The sequence below is a fragment of the Pygocentrus nattereri genome, chromosome 30 (genome assembly GCF_015220715.1).
Source record: "Pygocentrus nattereri isolate fPygNat1 chromosome 30, fPygNat1.pri, whole genome shotgun sequence".
Taxonomy (NCBI): Eukaryota; Metazoa; Chordata; class Actinopteri; order Characiformes; family Serrasalmidae; genus Pygocentrus; species Pygocentrus nattereri.
Genome location: NC_051240.1, coordinates 8,429,332 through 8,451,354, shown reverse-complemented (window position 1 = coordinate 8,451,354; position 22,023 = coordinate 8,429,332). Strand labels below are relative to the sequence as shown.

Here is a 22,023-nt window from a genome sequence, read left to right as displayed (position 1 = left end):
AGGCTGGTGACTGCTGATCTTTGTAAATCCTAGACCAGGGGTGCGCAACTCCGGTCCCGGAAGGCCAGTGTAGAGCAGTTTGGCGACTTTCCTGATCAAATACAGCTGATTCAACTGATCTGTTAATTGCCAGGTTTAGTGGGTGTGTTTGAGCAGGAGGACTAATAACTGTGCTGGACACCAACCCTCCAGGATATCAGTTATACTGATGTTCTCTTTAATTTAATAACCTTTAATTCTCAATTCATTTTTTTTTAGATAACCAATGCTGGAGTGGGTAGTCGCAGGAATTTGTAGACAAACTACACATTTAGTACACAATTATCTAGAACCATATAAACGATCTATACAAATTCTGAACTTTGCACTGCAATACTGAAATTTCAGAACATTCCACTGGGCCAAAAATCAATGCAACTGTCCTCCAAACATTGGAAGCAGAGTTAGAACAAAATCAAACAAACAGAAGCTTATGGCTGGGCTTGATCTGTGTCCAGCACTAAGGGCCAGCATGTGTCTATTGTATTTCCAGTCACGGCTGTTAGTGTTTGAAGGAAATGGAAATAACAAGCTTCCGTCTGAATCTCCTAAAACTGGGCAGTGCAAATCGGAATTACACACCCACACGCTCATGCACACACAGCGGGCAATGATTTGTTTTCCTCACATGAAGCGCAGCTCGGACTCCCGCCTGACCAGCACCTCCCTGAGCCGCTGGATCCGGGCCATCTCCATCTCAATCTCGTCTGGAGACATGGAGCTTTCAGCCATGGACACGTCCATCTGACCTGTAGAAGAACACATACTGTGAGCGTGTGTGTAAGCAAAAGAACTGTGGTCAATGGTTGAATTTATGTGGTACTAAATATCTGACCAATCAATTTGATTATATTTTCTTAGAAAATGACTCAGTGCATTCAGTTTGATTCAGTATGACAGTTTTTTTTAATATTCCCAACACACTAATGTGAGTGAAGACATGACATTAGTTTGACTCATATGTTTTGTTAATTTTTGTTCTAAGAGAAAATAAGTCAACACATGCTCAACATAATATGCATTTTATGCAAATTTTATTGCACAGGCTACATTTCATGTTTTATTTTTTCCCCAACATGTTAAAAATCAGCATATAAACAGTCATTGTGCATTAAAATGTGCAGAAGTGTGTTCTCTTTAGAGGATGTGTTCAATTATTTTTGCTGAAAAAAAATTAATAAAACATGATTTGACATAGGGCACCCAAACTTTTGCACACAACTGAACTCCCCAGCACTACCCTTAGAGTGTGTAAGTGTTTGCACAAGTATTTGCTTGCAATGTGTGTGTGTGTGTGTGTGTGTGTGTGTGTGTGTGTTTTCCCACTCCAACAAATCTGATTTAAAAGTTTAATCAGTGGATTAATCAGTTAATTAGCTGATGAGTTTAATCAGATGTGTTGGAGCAGGAAAAGCACTGGACTGTGTGGGGCCGTCTGTGTGAAGACCTCACGAGCAGAAACCCCTCACCAGCAGGACCACAGGTTGTAGCTGAAGATCTGAGTAGGGCAATATGACAATATTAATCGTAATTGTGACTACATAATGTAACAAAATGCTTTTCTCAGCATATTGTGAATATCTTCAGGACTAACACTGAACCACATGCTTCATTACAAATAAAGCATAATTAGTCCTGTTAACGATGTTGTGTTTCTGTACTTTCTGCGGGTTTAGTCTACCATGAAGGACAGTTGCACAGCTAATAGCGACTTGCCTGCTCTCTCAGCCATTTCGGTAGCACTGAGCGGTGGTTCTCCCTCTCTACTTGTTCAATAAAAGAGCATTCACCTTTAAAGCTGAATGTTCCCCACGTCTCATTCTATGCCAACCCCAAAGTATTTTCCCTTGAGTTCGAATGTGATTAGCAGAGTAACTTTTTTAGTTGAGTCTGACACAAGGGTTTTGATTTCACTGTTCATCAAAAACTAGCAGCAGTATCGCCCCCTTGATAATAATTTAGCTTTAGCTTTAGCTAGCTAACTGTCTTAGCCTAAAAATACTTTGCCCAAAGGTGAAACTACTAACAACTTTCCCAAATGTAGTCATGTTTGGTGCCACTTCTTCAGCTTTGCACTGTAGGTAACAAGAAACAGCTTTTACCTCAGCAATCAGCATGGCGCTAGCTACAAGCCTAAATCACCTCAAATTGTATCAAGTTGATGTACATTTGTTCATTCCTTTAAGCAAAGATTATCAGATTTCCTTGGGTAAACAGGTCATTACAATTACAAACTTACAGGCTACCATAGCAAAATACATTAATTTAATGAGATGCCCTGGGATGAACTCAATACTGCACTACACATTATGAGATATTCTTACAGCCCTTTGAAATCCATTTTAAAACGAGGGCTTAAGAACTTCTGCAGCCTTGTTGATTATCTGTGGCTGTTACCTTCAGCAAAAAAATATTTTTTTTACACTACCACATGGCCATTGCAGAGACCCTGGGAGTTAATGAGCATCAATCTTCTCATTAGTTTCGCCTGAGGAGGCCACAACAAAGCTGTTTAATTCCCCTCCATCAATAGCACTTAAATTGATACCCTGACAAGCCCAACCAATTTTGCAGACAAACTTGTAATTTAATGGCTGATCCTAGTCTTGACTGAGTACCTTGTAATGTAATGTTGTTATCGGCCTTGGCTGTCCGAAGCCTCATTACCACTACTGCTACTTTGCCTCTCAAGGTACTGGAGCAGAACCTTCTTAATTGGTCATAGGGGAAGAATACAGGAGGCAGTGTCCCATGAACTGAAGCTGCCAAGCCAGCCTCAAAACAGAATTATAGGGAGCGTTTGATAAACCACACCAGTGCTTGATGTAAACCAACACACCTGCTTTATAACGGCTTTGCTTCATTCTTAAGCCTGCAGGGGAGGGAGAGGGAATGTATCAGTACTGTTTTTTTATTACACTATTATTAACATTAAAAACTGGAGCACTAATGGTTAAGTGAAATAACAATGGAATTATTTGCTTACATGTCCAGGACTAACGTAGCCACAGCTAATCAGCATACAGCTCTGTCCTCCTCACTAGCAGCAGGTTTTTCCATATTGGAAAACCACTACGCTATGTAAGATTTGGGGATTTGGAGACATCTGTGATATAAATGTGTGGAACAACAATCTGTAACACTGGCTGCACTTATGGTCCCTTCCCTAAGTGGATGAATCCGATGATTGTATCTTATTTTAATAGGTATGATGTGGCCCAAAAAACTCCAGCAATGTCTGACTCGGTTTACCCAGTACTGTTACCAGTATTCCTACATATATAGCCATTTCCAGTTTATTTGTAATAGTAAGACAGTAAAAATATAATCATTCTAGCTTTAACAAAAAATGCTGACTGCACACCTTCTGATGCTGGGAATACATTTGTTTTTCTGGGCTGAAGAAAAGCCTTGTATTCCCATGCTGGATCAGATCGAACAACCTCCAGTGCACAATGTAAATAATCTCCCCAGACTGCAGCATGAATATTTTACCACCAGCAGCGACCTTCCCATCACCCCCCGCTGACTCATACAGTGCGTCACAGTGAGCTGGACATGTCAGCGGTGCGTCTTTCTGAGCTACTCATCAAGCGCCTGCAATGTGCAGCAGCAGGTAGACCAAGCGGCCTGACAAAGAGAGTGTTTAAGAACAAAGAGCTTTTCCTCTACTGTGAGATAAAGCAGTTAGTTCTGTGATGAAACAGCAGGGCAACAGCAAGTGCACTGTGGTATTCTTGGCTGAGATGTTTACTGCCTTACAGATTATCCTCAGGATATTAATGCTTTCGTGCCACTGCCCGATGAGACAGGCCTACATTGCACTGAGACTGACAGGAAATACATAACCAGTGTCCTTTGTGTCTTCTGACTACGTATCTCAAATTATACTCAATCTGTCCAATCAGGTATGTGGTAAGGGTACATTACATTACATTACATTACATTTAGCAGACGCTTTTATCCAAAGCGACTTACAAATAATGTGGTACATAGAACAAACAATACAGTACAATACATTAAAACTGAAAAAAAGCATTTAAAATAATGTATGGAAATGCCAAACTCTGCAAATCCACTGTCAATGACCAATACTAGGCATCAGGGTGTATCTTATCTGAAAAAAGTGGGGGTGGAGGGTCAGGACTTATGCTATGGACTAATTTTTATGGCATTTTTAAGATATTGCTTATTGGTGTTGCAACTTTGGGGGGTTATTTTGTCAGAGCTCAGGCTCTGGCAACGAATCTAAATCTGTTTGGGGGCCAAAAGTCTGAGATCAAATTGAATTTTTTTTTATTTAATTTAAACTTGGAAAAATGATAGACACTGCTGATTGTGCTGCTGACTGCACACCTACCAATGGTAGGAATACACAGGAATACAGGTCCTCACTAAAACTAGAAAATTTGAGTGCTATCATCACTCCATTGGCTGCCTGTTAAATTCCGTATTGATTACAAAATTCTCTTATTGACGTATAAAGACCTACACTGGCTCGCTCCTTATTTCCTTATTTCCTATTACGAGCCATCACGACTACTCAGATCCCAGAGCGCTGGCTTATTTATAGTTCCCAGAATTCATAAGGCTGCAGCTGGGGGAAGAGCCTTTTCTTATAAAGCCCCCAAACTCTGGAATGATCTTCCAGAAAATGTTCGGGACTCAGACACAGTCTCAGTCTTTAAGACTAGGCTGAAAACTCACTTGTTCAGTTTAGCTTTTGGTAGGTAATGTTCCCCCTTAGATAAAGGCAGCAGATCCAGGGGTCCATGGACACAGGGAATTACAGTAAACTGAGATGCTGGTGCTGTCGTCCCGCTGCTCGCACGCGGTCACTCAGGTTTGTGGACGGTGGAGCGGAGGGATGCCAAACTGTTTCAGAGTGCTGCCTTGTCTGTGTGTCCTTCTGGTTCTCTCCTTTTAGCTAAGCTGTCATAGTCAGATCTGCTGGAGTCGTTAGCCACACTCTGTAAATGTTTACATCTACTGTTTTACGTACAAGCAGACAAAATAAAACTAATTCCTTCTCCCTGCTTTTTTCCGAGTATACAATCACCCATATGTCCGGCTGGACACTGAAGGACGACCGTCGAGCCCTCCTGCTACACACTTCAGACCAGCTGCCTACGCCCCAGCTACCACCACCTGCCTTGGACTAGCTGCCCACCCTACATTGATGTTCTCATAGACTCCTAGTTATTCCTAATACCAATATTACTGCTATTAATATTAGTACTATAATCACTTACAGGTAGTTTGACCAGAGGAGGATGGGTCCCCCCGGTGAGCCTGGTTTCTCCCAAGGTTTCTTCCTCAGTTCTGAGGGGGGGGGGGGGGGGGTGTCATTCTTGTTAAAACTCTCTTTTCTGGAGTTCTGTGAAGCTGTTTTGTGACAACATCCGTTGTAAAAATTGCTATACAAATAAATTTGATTTGATTGATTGATTTATTGATAAACAAAGTCATTGAGAGTGGTTTGAGAATTGCACCATTTTAGAGAAGCTTCCAGAGTCAGAATTGTTCACAACAGTGGTGAGAAGAACCAGAGGTCTGAAAACATTTACAATCTAGGATTTCTTTTTAGTTTCTCTATAAACTCACTATTTCAGTTATTTAGTTATTCCTAATACCAATACTACTGCTATTAATATTAGTACTATAATCACTTGTAGGTAGTTTGACCAGAGGAGGATGGGTCCCCCCGGTGAGCCTGGTTTCTCCCAAGGTTTCTTCCTCTCTTCCTATCTTCCTTTCTTACTCTCAGGTAGATTTGATCGACTCATCAGAGGCTTTGAATGCATGCTGTCTTCAAAGCAAAAAGGTGATATACTGTGCCAAATACTAATAAATTACAAATCACAGCTACTTAGTAGATAACACACTTGCTCTGGCCACAGGAGAACGAGATTAAATCTCAGCGTTAAGGCAGGAATCTGAAATGCTACTATACAATTCCACTTGGGAGTCACTGAGTGAGATTTCCAAATTTGCAAAAAATAGAGTACCTAAAAATGTAACTTAAGATAATGTTAATGTTTCCATTTTGGGTTTATTCATTCAACATTATAAAAGTACAATATTTGAAACAAAAGCTTGAAAGTGTCCCAAAGGCTCTAGCCAGAAGCTAACATGGTAGTCATGATACAATGATATAAAACATTACTACATGATAAGCTGTGATTCAACAATCCAATCTAATATAATGCACTGTATTATTATATTCCTACCTGCTACTGTATTTTTTTCAGTAAGATGAGCAAATTGTAAACTTAATAAAAAGTATAATAATCTCAATATGCCATGTCACAATATTTAGCAAATTAAAATATCACAACACAATTGTGTCATGGCTCAAGTATCATATATCAAATCATAGGATTTGTTTGTATAGTGTAAGAATATTAAGCATAGCGTCTGAATTGGGGTCTCTTTTTCTCTCCCTCTCTCTCTCTGTCTCTCTCACTCACTCACTCTCTCTCTCTCTCTCTCTCTCTCTCTCTTTCCTTCTGTTGACCACTCATTCGATGCAGCCACATAAGCAGTCTGGAAAAACAGTTGTAAGTGGCAGACTGCCAGCTCTCTTTAATGAATCTCACACAAAAGGCAGTGAATGCGCCAGCTGCTCCCAGCTGTGTGACTCTTTCTAATAGAGCACACATAACAAGGCTCGCTTGATACACATCAGAGATGCCAATCTGTACCTGCAGCTGTGGCCAATCACTCACTGAAATAAAAGCATTTCATATGGCGGTCTGTACCTGGCGGAGCTGATAAAGTTAATAAAGCTCATTCCCAGTCTGCTCTCATTGAACATAACGAGGGCCGGTCTCCTAATGTGTCAGAAGTGCTATTCTCAAGTGCACTATTCTCTCCACTTGATTAATTCATTCATCCATTAGGATCCAGTTAAACGTGGTGTGTACTGCCCACCTAAAGTGGCTTTTTACAGCATGAATATTGCCCAAGATGTTTATGCTCCACATCCATCTATGAATAAAAACATCTCACGTGACTGTCTGATATAAATAAACCTCTTTATACATGCAAAGCTGGGCAGAATAGCCACAGCACTCAACTAACTGTCAGTAGCATTAGGACGAGCACTGTAAGCCATGGATCTGCAGCTCCAGGCTTTGGGTCATAGTAGGGATGCATGATACATGGATAAACTGATAAGCATGATTTTTTAAGACAAGTTTAATAGCCAATGCAATGAGCTTTTAAACTGCGGTGTTATATGTTATCTGTCAGCATTTTCAGCCTTATCAGTTTGACAAAATCATGATTTTATATCATCATTAGTGTTCATTACAGTACCGAGCATTGTACATGTATTCCATAGAAGTATTGGGAATCAGTGCTGCCAGATTGGGCAGGTTTTTAAAAAGTATATTAAATTAGCAAACTGCATTACTTAATAATACAGCTTAAATCTGAACAGCAGTATCCTCTCCCCACATCCAATCAGTAAAACTTTGATTGACATACATTATAGTCACTCCTGTTGAGAGGAGTGTAACAGAGATCACTGTACTGTATTATTATGGATGTAACGCATGTGTGTAGCACAATATAAATTGCATTTGCTTTTTCTGATTGCACAGGATGATGGGTTTCATCACAACGCAGCAAACAAAAAAAAGTCAATATTCTGAAAACTTTGATGAGTTTGTGTAAGCTTTGCAAGTTATGGAAACAAGATACATGCATAAATCAAATAAAGTAATTATTTTATTGATACAATTTTAGTGTCTTTGTCGAGGCATTTCTGACATGTTTGACAAAGATACTAAAAACTAAGGAAAAAGACTTTGGTTCCTTGATTTTTTGGATCGTTGATAAAATGGTTAAAATAGTTTTGTATTTGTACTTTTTAGGTGTTTTTTTTCATGCCCTTTGGAGGGTTTTAAACGTTTTCTGTCTAGAACTTATAGAAACAATCTGGCAACCCTGTTGAGATTCCCTGTAGTTTCAACCAATCCTAACCACTAGCCTAGCCACTGATCTACAGGCTAATAAATACAACCAAGCTTGCATTAGCATAACTCTTTCCTTAGTTAAATTAAATGCCTTTTGAGGACTTTAAGCCAGAGAACTACTAAAAAGATCTGAACACTGTATCACTGCCATATCCAACAAAGCACATCACAACGATACTTTATTTATTCACCACACAATGGACGAGAGAGTAAAGCAGCCAAAGCCAGAGAAAAGCTTTTCACTTGTTGTTCTATTCATCATGTCATTCCTTTTGTTCAAGTATGATGATGAAGAAGTTTTTAAACCAATGTTTTTATGGCTGCATTAATATATTTGGCGTCCTAGTAGTAATGTTAACTATGTAGCTTCCATTTGCATTTGCCCTTCAAAAAATCAATCTGCCCCCCAAAACACCCAAAACAGTTGTAGCTTTTCCAAAACTTTATCAAAAAAGAGTTTTTCAGTCTTGAAAATGGAAAATCCCACTCTTGAGACTACTGCAAAGCTGGAGGAGACGAGTAGACATGTATACAACGGTAGTAGCGATGCTTAATAAGTATTTAATCCCATTTTAATGTGCCCATATCTTGTACTTAACCCCACCTTCTCACCCTAAGCCATCCGCTTATGTACGCTATCATACCAAAAACAGACATAATGAATTTTTACATGATGATTTTCCATCTGTTTTCCATTTTCCATTTCCTCTGTTGTTACTGCATTGTGCCTCATTCAAAAGGCAGTCCGGGGCTAAAACACCTCATAACGTCAGTGCCAATGGGCGGGGCTAAACTATTGCATGCATCCCAAGAAAAATTCATTCAAATGGTCTGTTTTAGCAGCTCAGTTTCTATGCAGACTGTATACACTGGGATGTAAACTGTATTATTTAAATTTTACCAGTGCTTACACACCATCATACTCTTTCATTTGAAAATGAAGAGGGGTTGCAGTTCTCCAGGATTTGGGCTTTTTAAGATGGTGAGGGCCACAGATGTAAACCAGGTCACATTCTATCAATTTATTTAATATCATAGATATGCAACTCAATATTTTTGCTGATTATAACACTCAGCTGGACTTAAATCCAGTGCTCAGTGTGCAATATCCAGCCTTGATCTGTGCAGTTTGATCAGTGCAATGAGCTGAATACAAGCACTGCTGCTGCTAATGTCTATAAATAGAGCCAGTTTCTACTCTTCTCACTGAAGGACTTAACTACAGTAACTCGCAGTCTCCACTGCTGTGTGCGTCCTACTCTGAGTGTCATTTAATACACTGAACACTGTTTAGTATCACCACGCATTGTGGTAAATACCAGCATGCCTCAGTCTCAGTCCTAGAGAGTCAGGATAGGAACACACAGTTTAGGAAGCTCTTAGCGTTTCTCATGGTTCATATTGCAGAATATCTACCGAACCATTTTTCTGAGTTGAGTGAGATGTGTTGGAGCATCTGTGGTGTTACTGTCTGAGACTGGGTGCGAGCAATATCGGCATAATCGTTGGAACAAATCTAACAGTGCATCTTAATTTATTTTGAAAAAAGAGTGTCTCTAGTCACCATCTGACAACACTGTAACACATTCTGTCTAAATGCATGGCCCAAACACAAATGTTCTCAACAACTTCCACATAAAAACCTGATGACGGACGGAACTAAATAATTAAAGAATAAAAACGCTTACTCATCCCTAAGGGAAAATCCAACTGGCTGCAGTAAAGCCATTTAAATCCATAAGGATGAAATGCTTGCTAATGATTTCTGCTGGTTTCAAGTGGATTCAACTGAACTGTTCTCATTTCTGATGAAAGCCATTGGCCTTATTACCACCTACCAGCTAAAATCAATTCCATTCTGTACCCATCAGTACTGCACAACATGGTTTCTACCACAGTAAGGAGGCACGATGCCTCTTCAAACAGGCTTAAGCCTCTATTGCACAGATTATAAGAGCAATGCATTTAAAAATTAGTTTTCCTACACGAAATGGACTTGATTCTTTCAGGGTATGTTGCCTTGAGGCAAAAAGAAGAAATAGATACAATGTGTCATATAAGAAACAGGATTTTAAAATCTAAACATTTGGAGGAAAACTGTGTACTTACACGAATTGTTGATCTTTGATTACTATAAATGCTAAATAGAATCAGAGGACAATTCTATTTTATATTAATTTCAAAGAAATGCTCTGTGATGAAACATTGTGAAGTTCTGTTTTGATTTCTTGCCCACCAAACAGTCATTTACATACACAAATACGACTTAAGATCATGATAAAACATAAACAAAATATTAAAGTAAATTGCAAGTAACTGAACTAAACAAAGCTGATGACATTAGTAAAACATACTGTGTGCTGAAGGATACATGATAAAAACTTAAATGTGCTTCTAGCCACTAATGAACTACTACTGTCCTTATTCCAGTTTAAAGCATGCCTACGTAAAGGGAAATTCAACCAAATTTTCAATATTTAAGTATAATTACAAGTTCTTTGCCAAATTTCTAATTTTAAAAAAGTATTGTAAAACCATGTGTCATCTTTTAGGTAGCTTATCTGTTGCTATTGCATATAATATGCCTGTGAGGGAGCTCTTACAGGAAGCAACCCCTTAAAATCTCGTTATCTTATTACATACTAAGGTTTATTATTTAGTAACATGAGGGACTACAATGCAAACTGGTTGAGCTGTTCTTAGGTTATAGAAACATTTAGGCCCTGGCCATTTAGGGGTTGAAGTCTTCAGAACTTCAGCCGTCCAATGATGTTGAAAATATGTTTTAGGCCAACAACTTCTCTCTTCTATCAAGAAAGCAATTAAAGGTATTTAACTATCCAGACATCCGCAAGTTTCTCTAGAATGATGCATTTCACATCAAATGACTCTGAATGGCTCTTTGTTTACATCGCAATGACTGTATATATATATATATATATATATATATATATATACAGCGTCAATGTTGTATTAATGTGGCTCTTCATCATATTTTGAGACATTTAGACCTTTATGTGTTCTTTTTAGATGAATTTCAGCTCAGCTTTTAATACAGTGAATATCATCAAGATTTTAATGAGTTTAAACATTAACCCAGCTTTATATCACTGTATCATCAATAATTTAACATCCGTGTTTGTCACTCAGTAAGAGACACCTCAGGCCTGTGCACTGTTTCCATGGCTTTTTTCTCTGTACACTAATGATCTGATATCTCACAACAAATCTGTTAAAATCGTGAAATGTGCAGATGATACCACCATAATAGGCCTTATTACAGATAATATTGAATTATAATTATTATTGGCAGGAGGTGAATCGATCAGTAACATTGCGTAGTAGCAATAGCCTCCAGCGTAATACATCAAAAACAGTGGAGACCATTGTGGATTGTAGGGAGAAACTCCAGTGCAGGTTATGAAACAGTCAGTGTCTGTTGTAAAATCTTTCAAATTCTATGCGAATTTACATTAGTGGCTATTTGAAGTAGGGCACTGATTCTGATCATATCATCAAAAAAATCTCAACAAAGCCTGTTCTTTTTGAGAGTATTCAAAAATATAAAGTAAGAAGAGATGTACTGGTTACATTTTATTCATCGATTATTGAAAATGTTCTTACATCATGTATTTTTATATATTTTTAAAAATATATTTTATATATTATTTATCTTTGGTACAGGAATATAGATATGATTATTTATGATTCAATATATTTAGATACTGTAAGCAAGATGATATGTTGTGATTTTCTAATATCAAATTTTACGAAAACTATCATAGTATAAAAAAACACACCACTGTATGCATAAAATTTGAGTAAAAGAAATATGCTAGTATTAATATTATTAATACTAATATTAGAAGCGCACCCTTACGCTACTTGCTTACATTGAATTACAGGAGTCTAATGGCTAAAGATTCCAACACTGCCATCTAGCGCTTGGGAGTTTAAACACAATACAAAATAAATCACTGTCTGCTACGAATCTTTGCACATAAACTATGAATTAAAAATCAATACTGTGTTTTCGAGATTGGATACAGTATCACAAAACTGCGAAACTCAAGTGTATCAATATTTTCTTACATTGATATTTTCTAACGCTAACTGGGAGATGCTACAGAGCTTTAAAACTAAGATAGCCCATTTCAAGAACAGCTGTTTTGCTACTGTGATAAGGTGACTACACTGTGAGTTGTATATACAGTACTGTGTGAAAGTTTTAGGCATCTAAGCAAATTTTTAAACAATTGATCTCAGCAGTGAGTTTATCACAATATACATTAGAATAAAGTCACATTCATAATTCAAACAAACATACAAACAATAAAAAGTAACAAGAATTTCTTGGGTCCATATTTTCCTTGACACCTTCACAGCTGCCACAGAGACTTGTCAATATCATCAATTACATCATGAGCTCAATTTACTGAAGCTCTGATTGGTCAATTCAGGAGCTGCTTTTTAACTACATATAATACTGGACTTCCTCGAGGAGAGACTTGGAAATGGTTAAATACACTAACATCCAGAAAATCACTATTTATTATTTATATGATATATATATGATAATACATATACAAATATTAACATTTTTCTACTACACAAATAAATAGATTTTGAAAATGTGTCTTAGGTGCCTAAAACTTTTGCACAGTACTGTATCATTCTAGTCAAGATGTCCCAGCCTTTGTAAGAATGCACTGAATGAAATTTCCATGATTCTCATTTACCCAGAGTTGCATGCTATATAGTGCATCGTATATTGTTTACTGTACATGTACAGACTACATGTTTACATGTATTGTGCTACAACAGTGTTGAATTACATCTTGATTCATCAGATACAATTACCACCGGAATGTCATGTGGCAATAAACCAATAAATCTATTAATAAATCATGCAGAATCTTCGCAAGACCAGTGGATTTCCCCTTTGATTCACATCATGAAGAATAACAGCATGTCATCTGAGAGCCTGCAAGTACAACCACTGCAAGAAAACATATCCTGCTTACTTTTACTTATATGAAGTGACCTCGTCAACGGACGTTACTGCACTGTAAGACAATTTTACTTCAAAGAATAATTAGCAAAATGATCTGCCTGTGAAGACAGATCATTTCCCTTGATAAGATCACTTCAAATAAGTGGGAAATGCACTGAATAACCACAGTATTCTTACAATATCCTTCTATTAGATGCGTTAGAATATTGTTATTGTAATATCTACAAGAATATAAATAAATCTGATATACTGGTTACGTTTAAGATCCTTTCTCTTGTCATGCTCTCATTTTTGCAGTGCTGTGCTGACAACACAGCACAAACAAATTATGTCTGGCCACAGGAGCCAGTGATTCACTTCAGGATGTACGCGTGTGGAGAGCTGGGTCCAGCGCAGCGGTGCTCTGGACAGCACCACAGCAGCTCTCCACTCTGACAGCTCTGAAGCGCAGCTGCTTTTCTTTCAGCCTGCTCGCGCTGGTGGACTGTATCCCACAATGCTCCTCTCACCTTTGTCTCTGCTCCAGTCGGTGTTGCGCACGGCCCCGTAGCTCCGCGGCGCGCTCTCTCCGTCTGAGATGGACTTCTTTAGCTCCATGTCTGCGGGAGGTTCGTGTGGGTCAGTCTGCGCGGCTGCTGCGCTGTAGGGCTGTGGTCGCTGCCGCTTTCTCGCTCGTGTGTTCGGACTGCCGCTTTCTGCTGCTGCTGCTTCTGCTGCTCCTCATCCTCCCTCCCGGGGCTGCTGACGTCACCGCCACGCCGCCGCGGAGCAGGGATGCAGGACGCATGCGCACAGAGGACAGGGCTGGATACTGACTCAGATCAGAAACACAGCTAAGTGTAAACAGCAGGCTGGAATGAGTCAGTGAGTCAAATAATCAATCAGTCAATCAATCTAGTCGATTTGGTTATTTATATCCCCGCGACCCAGAAGGAGAAGCGGCTTAGAAAATGTGTTTGTGTGTGTGTGTGTTGGGGGGGTTATTTTGTATGCATTTATTATTCGGATTTATTTCTTATAAATCGTCATTGCAAATAGGCTAAAAAATATATGTTATAGGTAGAATTCTATCTATCTATCTATCTATCTATCTATCTATCTATCTATCTATCTATCTATATGCCTATCTTTGTATTTATCTGTTGTGCTATCTTGTACCGTTTTTGTTATTTTACATTTATTAATGTATTGTAAATTGCAGTGACTGCTACGAAAGTGTACATTTTAATATACTTATTAATTATTTATTATATATTTATAAATGTTATTGTTCCTTTGTAAACATGCAAATAAGTACCTTATTGATAAATATCTATCTGTCTGCACTTATCTATTGAATTATTTTGTAAATATTTATTATTTAGATGTATTTGTTTATTATAAATGACTAATATTTAATAATGTCTCAATGTCTCAAACAACCAAGCTATCAATGAACTATGATTTATATTTATCTGTTTATTTCTTCGTATCTATTTATGTAGATGTATTTATTTATTCACTGAACATTCCCATGAGCACTATGAAAGTGTTTGTGCTAATGTATGCTAATGTATCTATTAGTTATTCTTTATTTCAGTTACAAACTACAAACTATATTTCATGACTAAATCAATATATATCTTTATTTATTTATTTATTTATTTATTATACTTAGCTGCCTTTTCATTTGTATCTGTTTAGTATTTAGACATGAAAGTGTTTAATCATTCTTTTCATCCATCCATCCATTTTCTAAGCCGCTTCTCCGTCAGGGTCATGGGGGGGTGCTGGAGCCTATCCCAGCAGTCTTCGGGCGGAAGGCAGGATACACAGGATTTGTGTTAATTTATTAATTTATTTTATTTATTACATAAATATTGCAAATTACAAATATATTACAAACAATTACAGATGACCAGTACTATTCTAACACAATAACAACAAGAAAGGGGTTTGTAATTAAATTAGGTAGTGACTCTTCTCACCTGTGGGACTCAAACGAAGGTATTCAGTCTGTTATCTCTCTTTATAGACTGCAGTAAACAGAGGTACAGTACATTTCACAGGTAATCAGCAGCAACATCATTCTGCTGCTCTAGAAGTGAAGCGTTTATTAAAATAATCTCAAAATGTTTTAACACATTACAAAAACCAAAAGACACATTCAGGATAGTTCAGTACATTCAGTTCACAGCTGCTAAGAAACCATAAAGAAAAGTAACATTAGCTCTCGTTTGAAAAGATACTGTTCAACAGGGGCGAATTCACAAAAATGTTCTTAAGAAAAAAGTTGTGAAGGTTCTTAAACAAACACTAGGAAGTTCATAAGAGAGCTCTTAAATGCACTTCTCAAAAAAATGTAAGAAGTTATCAAATATTCTCTTCAAGATAATCTTAATTATTTTCTTAGATTTTTTCATATGTCAAGTTTTCATATGTTAGCTTTTTTAAACTGTACCATAAATGATGCAAGATACATTATGAATTTGTATGAACTGTTATTTCCATTATTAGGTCAATCCAATCAGAGGAGCAAAATGGAGGCTAAACATCAAACCAAACCTAGAACTAGAGGTGATGGTGGAAGAAGCAGCAAACAGGAAAAAAATCCTTCTTGCAAAATGTGCAATAACTGTGGGCTGACAGCAGAAAGCAAGAGATTTAAGAAGAAGAAATTTAGATGCAGACCTTGTCAACTCTTACAGCCTGAGATGGGTGTGAGTTTATTGTAAGGTTAAGAACACATTTAAGAACATACTGTTTCCTAGAACACCACTTGTTCTTATAGCTATTCCTAAGAAAATATTTAAGAAAAAACAAGATATACTATATTGCCGAAAAGGATTTGCTCGTCTGCCTTCATACGCATATGAACTTAAGTGACATCCCATTCTTAATTCTTAGGGTTTAATATGATGTCAGCCCACTCTTTGCCTTCTGGGAAGGCTTTCCAGAAGGTTTAGGAGTGTGTTCATGGAAATTTTTTGACCATTCTTCCAGAAGTGCATTTGTGACGTCAGACACTGATATTGGCTCTATTGGGTGCTCTATCGGGTTGAGGTCACGACAAAGGTGTTCTATCAGGTTGAGGTCAGGAGGCCAGTCAAGTTCTTCCACGCCAAACTCGCTCATCCATGTTTTTATGGACCTTGTTTTGTGCACTGGTGGGCAGTCATGTTGGAGCAGGAAAAAGCCATCCCCAAACTGTTCCCACAAAGTTGGGAGCATGAAATTGTCCAAAATCTCTTGGTCTGTTGAAGCATTAAGAGTTCCTTTCACTGGAACTAATAGGCTGAGCAAAACTCCTGATAAACAACCCCACACCATAATTCCATCTTCACCAAACTTTATACTTGGCACAATGCAGTCAGACAAGTACCATTCTCCAGGCAACCGCCAAACCCAGACTCATCTATTGCCAGATGGAGACTCTAGTGGTGGCGTTTTACATCACTGCATTCAACACTTTCCGTTGCGCTTGGTGATATAAGGCTTGAATGCAGCTGCTTGGCCATCTAAACCCATTTCATGAAGCTCTCTATGCTGTTCTTGAGCTAATCTGAAGGCCACATGAAGTTTGGAGGTCTGTAGAAATTGACTCTGCAGAAAGTTGGTGACCTCTGAGCACTATGGCCTCAGCATCCGCTGTCATTTTACATGGCCTACCACTTCGTGGCTGAGTTGCTGTTGTTCCCAGTTGACTGTGGAATATTTGATAGTGACGAAATTTCATGTCTGGACTTATTGCACAGGTGGCGTCCTATCACAGTAACACACTGGAATTCACTGAGTCTTGAGAGCGTCCCATTCTTTCACAAATGTTTGTACAAGCAGTCTGCAGGCCTAGGTGCTTGGTTTTATACACCTGCGGCCATGGCAGTGATTGGAACAGCTAAATTCAATGATTTGGATGGGTGACTGAATACTTTTGGAAATATAGTGCATTTTTCATGAAGTTATTTGAAGAATAATGCTTTTGTGATTTTTTTTTTCTTTAAGAATTTTTTCCTTAAGAATGCAGTTAAATTACCAGAGATTTTTTTCATTTTTAAGACACTTTTGTAAATCCGGCCCCTGGTCTCACTAAAAACATGTGGCTATGGGCCAGAACACTGTACCAAAAGACTACACTGCTTTTAAAGTATGTGTATGAAATAAAACATGTGATGTGTTGAACATACCCCAAGTCTAGTCTACAGCTCATTCAGATGAGGAAAAGTGCCCTCTAATGGACAATATTCTACAGCCGTTTCTTCAGAGAAAATCAGTAACTTACTGGTGTAAACTGAAGGGGTGGACGGATGGGGTCATGTGCTCCATGATCAGAAATTTTAGTTGGTTGTTAAGTACCATGTGAGCAACTACATCCAATTATAGCAACATGAAGCTCACATGGGTAGTCTTATTATAGCATGAATTTAACATGTTGGGGAAAAAATAAAACATAAATTGAAGCCTGCAAAAAAGGTATGGCACATTTTATACTTTAGGTTTTATTTTTCCCCCCAGTATGTGCACTACAATTGGCAGAAAAATGTCACATTTAAATATGTTCTCTGTAGAAGGTGTTCACTTATTTTGACTTAGAAAAACAACATGTAACTTGACGTTCAGACTTGTGCATACGTCTGTGCATGTTTGTTTCAGATGAGGAACTTTATCTGCAATGATTTGCAAATCACTTGCTCTTGTTGGTCCCCTGCACCTTCACCTCTCCTTTCAGCTGGTGAATCCAGTCCAGAGCTGCAGTCATGGTGCCGTCTCCATTCTGCAGGGAGAAGCAGAGGAACGTGGCCCAGATGAAAGCGCAGAAGCCCGTGAAGATAGTACGCAGGTACAGGGGCACCAGGGAAAAGTTCAGCAACTGGAAGTGAGACATAGATTCATGTGGATGGATTTTTGGAGAACACACCCTGTTCATGCCATCCTGGAGATCTGCACTGCTCAGAGCAGCTGACCCCTTACCACCTCGGGCTGATCACATACCAAGGCTTATTATTCAGTAACTATAGGGACTTCATTGCAAACTGGTTGAGCTATTCTAAGATTATAGAAGCATGTAATAAAACCTTGGGGCCATCGTTGGACTATGACCATTTAAGGGGTTAATGTTTATCCTGCACTAATGATCCTAACTCAATGCTAAAAGGATGCATAGCTGTCAAGAAGCCCTCAAGGAGAAAAGGAAACAGAAAAAAAGAGGAAACTATACATCTGAGATGTGGAGGAAGGTTTTATGACCAAATGCATCTATATTTGTTGGGATTATTTGGATTGTGAGAAGAAGATAATGTAACCAACTTCTAAACACTGAACTTTTGAGCTATGGAAAAATATCCCTGCATATTTTTTAGAAAACCTAGTTTTTGAGGCTTCTGTGTAGTTTTCTATAAAATATGTTTTCTGACATTGAAATAATGGATAACGTACTCAATGGCTGTTCTGACTGGAAATTAAATAAATGAAAGCATCTTTGACTTTTCCACAGTACTGCAATTCAAGACATCTGCCAACACTGACACTGACATTTGTGTGTTTATCATAGATTTCTGGAAGAAGTGATTGAGATAACATTTTACCTGCATGAATGGCCAATACATGAGTCCTGTCTGTAACATAAAAAGCAAAAAAAGAAGTACAACAATTTTCTTTTACTTGACATTTAATTTAAAAACGTTTCTGTTTCAGTGGCAAGTGAGCTTAAAACTTAAATACTAAGCTATTAAAATACTTACCTTGTATGTGTTGACAAACTTCTTTCTCCAGTCATCCAATATGTCATCTTTCCCTTCTAAAAAGCTCACCCCTAAAAGGATAAATTAGATTCATTTACAAGAATGCAATACAATCTCTATTATGTGTTTACAATATTCTGCTTTAAAACATTATCGTAATAATATCTTAAGCTATAAAAGTTACAGCTTTTTTGGACTTTTAACATTCTTGGCTGGCCTATCCTTTTTCATCTGGAGTGACATAACAATATAAAAGGCTCAAGATTGTCCAGCAGATGTTCATATTTAATACCTGTTTGGGGCTGTGATCTGGTTTATCCCAGCTGTTTCTCTACACAGTTGTTCCCAAACCCCAGCCCCCCAGTCCACATTTTTAATCTGTTCTAGGTCCTACACAACAGCATGCAACAAAAATGTGAGATAGCTGGAAGTCAGTGAGGACTGGATGACTCCACATTTTTCTCTTTTGCACCAACTATCCAGTGTTTGTGTGACTGCTTGGTTCAGGTGTGTTAGTTGCTGAGGCTTAGCAAAAATGAGGTCCTGTCATGGTCTAAAACACTGCTGCCGAAGTGTGTGTGTGTATTCTAATTTCTCTCAGACCACATTTTTGTAGCATTCCATTTCCTTACACACCTGCGCCAGGTAATCAGCCTTGTGCTTCAGTGTTTGTGGTCCCACCTACACCTACACACGTCACAGGATCAGTTGACAATGAAGATCGTCACAGGATGAATCATGTTAGGGGAGGAAAAAAGTGTATGCTGCAGGTGGTCTAGGATAAAACACAGGTACCTGGCTCAGATGTGTTAGGAAGGGATCAAAAAACATAGATCTGTGATTCACAAAGACTGGGCGCTCAATTTTTACATAGATCAACAAGTCCCAAGATCATCAGTCCTGGTCCAGGACATCCTCAGTCCAACATAGTTTGGTCAGTTTGGTCAATTTGGTCATAAACCTAGAAACTACCTGCACTTTTACAAATGAAAGCCAGATCAACGTAGAATTATAAAGCAACTGATTACACAACCTTTCAAGTTAACCCAACTAGAATACACCTGAGTTACAAAAGAATTTTTAGTTCTGCTTCTCAATTAGGAAAATAATACACTTCTGTTTAGCTTATTTTCCCACGAGGGACTCTTTCCATCACACAGTCCTACATTTTTCTCTTCTTAGGTACTCACTTGTGGATGGCTATGGCGCTATTAGCCAAATACGATCTTCTGTTGGGGTGATGGCTTAGTCCATTCCACCACTCAGAAACACCTGAAGTTACTCAGATTTTGTGTCCATAATTGTTTAAATGAGCAGATGTTCATCAAACTGTGACCTGATGACCCCTGAGATAGGACATGTGTGGAACATTCTCTGTGTTCCATTTTCTAACATACCTGAACCAGGTGAGCAGCATTAAAACAATGTCACTACAGTATTAAAAAAAAACAGGAGAGTTGGAAGAGTTTAAGTTAAGTCTAAACCGGTATTGACGATATTCTGCTTGTTTTTTTTCCACGGGTCTCCCACTTGACCTCATGAAAATTGTGAGACATGATAAAATGGACCTATTTATAGGTTTTCGATGTCACAAAAACCAACACACTATATAGCTATATATGGTTTTATATAGATGACAATGTCATGCATGTAACAAGAGAAGAATCATTTTTGGTGCTATATAGAACTATTTTCAAAAAGTTTCTATCATATACAACACATTCGCCATCAATATGAAGAATCACTTCACCATTCCTTTAAGCATACAAAGGCTGCTTTTCTTTACTAAAGAACCCTTGAACTATATGTTTTAAGAGTGTAGGGGATAAAGAGAGGTTAGAAATGGTTCATTTAAGAATAAATTATGCTTCTGACGCATAAAATCACAGAGAAAATCACAAAGCTCAGCTGCTTTTGGAGCTGGAATGTAGACGTGGACTGGCTGGACATGAAGCCCCCTGCTCGTACTCACCTGTGTAAAACACACTGGTGGCTAAAGGTGCCCCCACAGTTTGGTCCACCAGAAGCTTCCTCAGCACCGCGCTGACGGAGTTTCCGGGAAATCTCCGCTCCAGAAAGCGCAGCCAGAGGAAGCTGAAGTTGCCATGGAAACTGAAAGCCACGACGGCCACATTTCTGGTGCGGCTCCAGTCCAGCGTCTCCGAGCCGGACAGGCGCTGCTGAGCGAGGTCTCCGCCGGCGAACAGACAGCCGTACACCGTCACATTAGTCACCCAAGGAAACCGCTTCATGTGTTTTAAAAGCGCCTGTAGCAGCATAGCTAAGAAAAAAGAGCAGCAGGAACGGAGGCGGAGAGCTCACGGTCGACGGAACGGAGAGAGAAAAGCACACATCCTTCCCAGGTTTACATTTCCGTCCTCGGTGTCATAAAGTTATCGTTTTATTTATTTAAGACGGTAAAAAGGAGCCAGCTTCGCCTGACAGAGCTCTTCTTCCTCGTTCACTGCTGGGAGAAGCCCTGGTAGTGAAGACAGCCCGTACTCAGACAAGCCCCGCCCTCCTGCGCGCTGATTGGATATTAACAAATAGGACGCCTTCGGGATACGAGTAGGAAAGAAAAGCTTATCATCTAAAACAGTTTAATATTCGTACACTGATTAACCAGATGAGGACTTTTTCCCTTCTCTAAGCCACAAAAATTACTGGAATATTTATTAATACATTTTATTTTCTCTCTAATCTTAAATTATCTTCTTATCTCAAAGGCATCTTATCTTTTCTAAAACACTTTTACCTGACTATATTTTATGTAAACATTTAAAAGTCACTTCTTTTTCTTTATTATATGTACAGTATGTGTCACAAATGTACACAAAATCACATAAGAACATGTTCAAAATAATGACCTTTTTGCTTATAGAGTGCAGAGGTCCACATTCTGGCTTAGTGTGGAGTCTCAGCACTATCAGTACGGTCGCAACCTTTGTCACAAGTCCGTTTGTAAAATTTCTGCTCTGCTAGGTCTGCCCCGGTCAATTGTAAGTGTTACTACTGTAAAATGGATGCATCTATTGTAAAAATGGAAGCTCAGCCACAAAGCACTGCACCAGGGTTTGGCAATCCAAATGTTAAGAGGCTAATGCTTCAATGAGGCAATCCAAATGCTAATACAGGATAAAGATATAATAAAAGATAAATGAAAATGCAGACTGACTTTACTCTGGTTTAGCTCAGGCGGCATTATAGCCACTTTTCTCATATCTCCAGCAGGCTACTTTTCTGCTGCAGCAGTTTCTTGTAAAATGTCTTC

At 38.5% G+C, this 22,023-nt stretch overlaps 2 protein-coding genes across 2 annotated transcripts in view; both read right to left on the bottom strand.

Moving 5' to 3' along the window:
- Positions 1 to 13,776, bottom strand: part of bmerb1 (bMERB domain containing 1) — a 31,603-nt gene extending 17,827 nt beyond the window's left edge. The window contains exons 1-2 of the mRNA XM_017692971.2: positions 13,545 to 13,776; positions 668 to 788 (exon numbers count right to left, since the gene is read on the bottom strand). Coding sequence (XP_017548460.1) covers positions 668 to 788; positions 13,545 to 13,632 — 209 coding nt within the window. The 5' untranslated portion in view covers positions 13,633 to 13,776. The remainder of the gene's footprint in view (positions 1 to 667; positions 789 to 13,544) is intronic.
- A 3,145-nt stretch (positions 13,777 to 16,921) lies between these two features.
- LOC108424755 (mpv17-like protein) lies at positions 16,922 to 21,245 on the bottom strand. The gene is made up of 4 exons (XM_017692972.2): positions 20,725 to 21,245; positions 18,753 to 18,823; positions 18,597 to 18,626; positions 16,922 to 17,881 (listed from the first exon to the last, which is right to left on the bottom strand). The coding sequence occupies exons 1-4, from the start codon at positions 21,029 to 21,031 to the stop codon at positions 17,696 to 17,698; spliced, it is 594 nt and encodes a 197-aa protein (XP_017548461.2). The 5' UTR covers positions 21,032 to 21,245; the 3' UTR covers positions 16,922 to 17,695.
- Between the last annotated feature and the right edge of the window lie 778 nt (positions 21,246 to 22,023).

Coding starts and splice junctions, on each gene's coding strand:
- LOC108424755 (XM_017692972.2), bottom strand. CDS start 21,031: ATGCTGCTACAGGCGCTTTTAAAACACATGAAGCGGTTTCCTTGGGTG. Junction 18,824..20,724: donor CACCAGTGTGTTTTACACAG/GTGAGTACGAGC, acceptor TTATCCTTTTAG/GGGTGAGCTTTTTAGAAGGG. Junction 17,882..18,596: donor TGTATTGGCCATTCATGCAG/GTAAAATGTTAT, acceptor TCTCACTTCCAG/TTGCTGAACTTTTCCCTGGT.